Source organism: Prionailurus bengalensis, chromosome B3, assembly GCF_016509475.1.
Source record: "Prionailurus bengalensis isolate Pbe53 chromosome B3, Fcat_Pben_1.1_paternal_pri, whole genome shotgun sequence".
Classification (NCBI taxonomy): Eukaryota; Metazoa; Chordata; class Mammalia; order Carnivora; family Felidae; genus Prionailurus; species Prionailurus bengalensis.
This window is the reverse complement of record NC_057355.1, coordinates 20074999-20080000: the sequence shown is the minus strand read 5'-3', so window position 1 is coordinate 20080000 and position 5002 is coordinate 20074999. Positions and strand designations below refer to the sequence as shown.

General features: G+C 40.9%; 1 protein-coding gene across 3 annotated transcripts in view; it reads left to right on the top strand.

The window, feature by feature from the left end:
- The window catches only part of TM2D3 (TM2 domain containing 3), a 13113-nt gene extending 8568 nt beyond the window's left edge, over positions 1-4545 (top strand). For 2 of the 3 annotated variants that reach the window (XM_043554814.1, XM_043554812.1), the window contains 2 exons: positions 1744-1819; positions 3979-4545. In XM_043554814.1, the coding sequence (XP_043410749.1) occupies positions 1744-1819; positions 3979-4144 (242 nt within the window). In that variant the 3' untranslated portion in view covers positions 4145-4545. Of the gene's footprint in view, positions 1-1743; positions 1820-3874 lie in introns of all 3 variants that reach the window. The other variant, XM_043554813.1, reaches the window with a different exon arrangement.
- Positions 4546-5002: the final 457 nt, after the last annotated feature.

The following is a 5002-nucleotide window of genomic DNA, read 5'->3' as shown; positions in this document are numbered from 1 at the left end:
TTCCTTTGCTTTACATTTTGTATAGTTCTGTCACTTGTATATAACAAAATATAGTGTGATATATTATTCAATGGTGCATGTTTTAGACTTTTGTAAACAGACTTTTGTCTGTTTATGATCTTCTTGTACCTTCTTTTTTCCTCTCAGCATCATGTCTCTAAGATTCATCCATGTGTCTTATCTATTTATTTTCTTCTGTATAATATCCACTGTGAAATTGTATCATAGTTTATCCATTCTCCTGTGTATTTGGATTATTTACAGTTTTTTGCTCTCACAGATTGTGGTGCTTTTAAAGTGTTTGTACGTATCCTCTCCTGGTTGCAGGGGTGCACGAGTTTGTGTAGCATATACTCTCTAGCATGTACTATTTTCCAAAATGGTTTTAACAATTTACATTCCCACTATTAGTACATAACTGTTCCTTTCTTTTTTTTTTTTAAGTTTATGTATTTATTTTGAGAGAGAGGGCAAAGGAGGGGCAGAGAGAGAGGGAGAGAGAATCCCAAGCAGAGTCTGCACTGTCAGCGCAGAGCCCGACAGGGGCTCAGCTTGAACCCATGAACCTTGAGATCATGACCTGAGCTGAAATCAAGACTCAGATGCTTAACCCACTGAGCCAGCCAGATGCCCTGGTACATAACTATTCTTAATCGACATGTTCTCCAGTACTTACTGTTCATAAGTTTTGTCTTTTTCTTAAAAATTTCTGGAAATTCTTTTATATTTTTGATAATAACCTTTTGGTGTTCCTAAAATCCTTTCCCAGGTTTTTAGTTTTTCCACTTTGTGTGTGTGTGTGTGTGTGTGTGTGTGTCTTTTGAATAGAACTTGACTTGACTTTTTTTTTTAGTAGAACTTGAAAATTTTAGTTAGTTGAAGTTATTAGCCTTTCATAGTTAGCCCTTTTTTTTCCTATATTTTCTTTTGAAAGTTGGAAGTCTAGGGGCGCCTGGGTGGCGCAGTCGGTTAAGCATCCGACTTCAGCCAGGTCACGATCTCGCGGTCCGTGAGTTCGAGCCCCGCGTCAGGCTCTGGGCTGATGGCTCAGAGCCTGGAGCCTGTTTCCGATTCTGTGTCTCCCTCTCTCTCTGCCCCTCCCCCGTTCATGCTCTGTCTCTCTCTGTCCCAAAAATAAATAAACGTTGAAAAAAAAAAAAATTAAATGAAAGTTGGAAGTTTGGCCTTTCACATATAGGTCTGTAATCCACCTGAAACTGGTGTTGGGAATGTGGTGTGAAGTAGATGCAGGTTTACTTTTCTCCCCACGTGGATAGCCAGTTGTCTCCCGAGTGTCTAGGCCAGTCTGCGTGTGCCCTGTCTCCCACAGGGAGAGAGAGAGAGAGAGAGAGAGAGAGAGAGAGAGAGTGTGTGTGTGTGTGTGTGTGTGTGTGTGTGTGTGTGTGTGTGTCGGGGAGGGGGGCGGGGACGCTGGGCTCTCTCCTTTTCCCATTGCTTGATTTGTCTGTTTCAGTACCACACTGTCTGACCCTAAACTTCGCTGAAGCCTTGATAGCTGGTAGGGCGTTTCACATACTTCAAACTGTAATCCTTCCTTCTCTGATTAAATATTAAATGTATGCTTAGAGATGGTAAGGACTTTCTTTCTACCATTGACCGTAGCAAACTTTAATTACCATAAAGAGTTGATTTTTAGGTTTCACATTACAAGGCCGTTAGTCTGTGTGTAAGAGTATTTGTTTACCCATGTTTCTAATGTAGAGTATTTTCCCTTTTTTTAAGGTAACCGTACTTTTCCAAAAATGCTATACTGCAACTGGACTGGAGGTTATAAGTGGTCTACTGCTCTGGCTCTGAGGTAAGCGTGGCTACTGGTAAGTTGAGGGTGCCATTTGGGTTCCATTGGGATCAGTGGAATCTTCCATACATTGAACTCAGCCGAGTTCCTCCTTCACTCAGATTCTTTCACATTTGTTGGCTGGACCTAGGAAATGAAGCTGCACGGGGTTAGTGAGATGATCAGACCAGTCCCTTTATGGAATTTAATGGCAGGATGTTAGCCTTTCTCCCAGGATGCCTGCATACTTTTTGAGATGACTTACCGAATCATTATTATAGATTATTAGAACCAGTCATGGTTTCCCCATCCTGAATGTATTGTGATTTAGCAAAAATGCTATATGCTATTTCGGATGGATAGGTTTATGATTCGTAGCGTTAATTTTTAGTAATTTCCTCCTTTATTATAAGAACTGATACCTACCCAGTACTCGGTTTTTAGTAAAACTGGAAAAATTGAAAATGACCAAATAAAACACTAAAAATCACCTGTAATTCCACCATCCAGAGATAAGCACGGACTTACAATTTTAACATTAAAATGTGCTTGAATTTGTTAAACTTTTCAACAGCTTTGGGGGAAAAAAATTGTACCAATTCTTTCCCTCAGTAGGAAGGCAGGTGGGATGCTGGTTAAACAATTCACTAATTAAAAGTCGGGGCACCTACAGTTGAAGGTTTAGCATTAAAGCTTGAGACCCTGTGGCCTGTGTGATGTGGGCTAGGTTTCTGACCCTCATCACTGTTGACTTTCAGGCCACATAATTCTTTGTTGTGGCACCGTCCTGTGCACAGTAGGGTGGTTAGCATCTCTGAACTCCACCTACTAGATGCCAGTAGCACTCCTGTGTCTCTAGATACTGCTAAGTTGCCCCTTAGCAAAGCCCCTTGCTTTGTGAGAACCACTGCTTTAGGGTTTGGGCTGAGGAGAGACCAGATCCTGCCTGGCAGGAAGTCACAGCTGGAAAGTAAAAGTCCAAAATAGAAAATTAGATACAACAAAAACCAGATTTGTTAACTGGCCAGGGTCTTTGTCAGCAGTGGTTCAAATGAAAACTGACAACTGACTTTTTGTTTAAGTAAATATTTTATTTTGGAATGACTTCAGACTTCCAGAAAAGTTACAGTGATTGTTCCTGTCCCCCTCTCAACTGGTTGCCCCAAGATTGTTAACATCTTAAATTACCATGGTACATTTAACAGCTTGACTTTTAAAATGTAAGAATAGTTTTCTGTCAGAGCTCAGCATCATTTCTTTCAGAATATTCCCTGAATGATGGGAGAATGTCCAGGGTTTACCTCAAAGTACTCCAATGCGGGGGGGTGGGGGGGGGTGGGGGGGGGGAGTACGGGTGAAACAGGGTTGACCACATGCTGAGAATTGTTGGAGCTGGGTCATGGGTACTGCTCTCTTCTCTTCTTACTCTTACATGGCTTGAAATTTTCCATAATGAAACATTTAAAAGAAGTACAACGAGAAGTTGTCTGAATAGCATTAGATCTTAGAATTTGGAGGAACCTTAAAGTCACTTATTCTCGACACTCATTGCTTGGAGATGAGTGACAGAGCTCAGGCGACTTGATCTGGGACAGTCAGGAGGTGTTGGGCTGCTTCATGACGACACCACCTCCTGACTCTGTCCGTGTACTTCCTGTTGGACTGGCTCCCTGCTTTGTTCTGGATATGCCATTTTCTAGATGAAAAAGCAATGAGATGGATTACTTTTCTTCAGAAGATGAACTTCAGATTCAGTATAGCTAAAAATTTTTTTACTTTTTGGCTTTTTTAAAAATTCTTTTAATGTTTATTATTTTGAGAGAGAGAGAGTGCCCGTGCACCCGTGAGCAGGGAGGGGCAGAGAGGGAGATACAGAATCCAAAGCAGGCTTCAGGCTCTGAGCTGTCAGCATAGAGCCCAACGTGGGGCTCGAACTCCTGGACCACAAGATCATGACCTTAGTGAGCTGCTGTCAGATGTTTAACTGACTGAGCCACCCAGGCGCCCCTACTTTTGACATTAAAACAGTCTTCTGGCCCATGATTATTTGACGTTGTATGTTTGTGTTCTCATCAGAGGTTGTGATCGTTTGAGGCCCTTTTACAAGTGCGACTCTGTGCCATTTTTGAGCTACCCTGGGGGGTATGGCTGATGGACCCCCTTCCTGTTTGCTGTTGCAGCATCACCCTTGGGGGGTTTGGCGCTGACCGTTTCTACCTGGGTCAGTGGCGGGAAGGCCTTGGCAAGCTCTTCAGCTTCGGCGGCCTGGGGATATGGACGCTGATAGACGTCTTGCTGATTGGCGTTGGCTACGTGGGACCAGCAGATGGCTCCTTGTACATTTAGCTGCAGCTCCGAGCTTCAGAGGAGCAGTGCTTCCCAGTCTCTTTGCCTGTAGGAGTTGATGTGCTGTGAGTAATGTATTTGTATGTTTTTAATGTACAGCATCTGTACTTTGCCTGCCTTGATAAAGGTAAAATAATAAAAAAAAAAAACACCGAACCATGTTTATCTGGAATTTGTTTTTACTTGCCTGAAATCTGTTTTTTTCTATGAAAAAATTTAAACTGACTTAAACTAGAACAAATGCAGTGATTGAGAATCTACTGAATTTCTATGACTTTAATTTCAGATTGTTTAAGTCCATACATCCTTGGATCTCCTTGAAAAGCGTTTTCAGCTGTGATTGCAGAAAGTGGAACGTGTTTTTGTTCTTTAGCTAATAAAGTTGTCTAACCTAAACTTCACCTATAAGTTTTGCAGTGTCTATCTATGTAGTTTGGTTCTTTATATACAGATGCTTGAAGTAAACCACAGAACTCTTACGTGTAGTTGCTGTGGTTTGAATTTTGTTAGTCACATATTTGCAAGAGCACCAAAAAAATTAAAATAATTACAAGTTACTTTAAGAAGCATGTAGAACTGTTTTCTGTATTAAGATACAATCTTAAGTAATCATAACAACTGTTGTTGAGGTAAAATATTTCTTTTCCAGAGCCTTACTCCATTTCAACAGATACATTCATAATTGGCTGGTTTATTGACACAGTGGAAGTGTTAAAAAGTGTTTTTGAGTCTTTATAAATCTGTTTGTAGACCCTTTAGTGGAAAGAAAAAGTTATTGCAAATGCATTTTATTCAAGGTTTCCTTTGAAACATTAAAAAATTCTTAGCATTTTTTCCTTTCAAACTTGAGTATCTGAG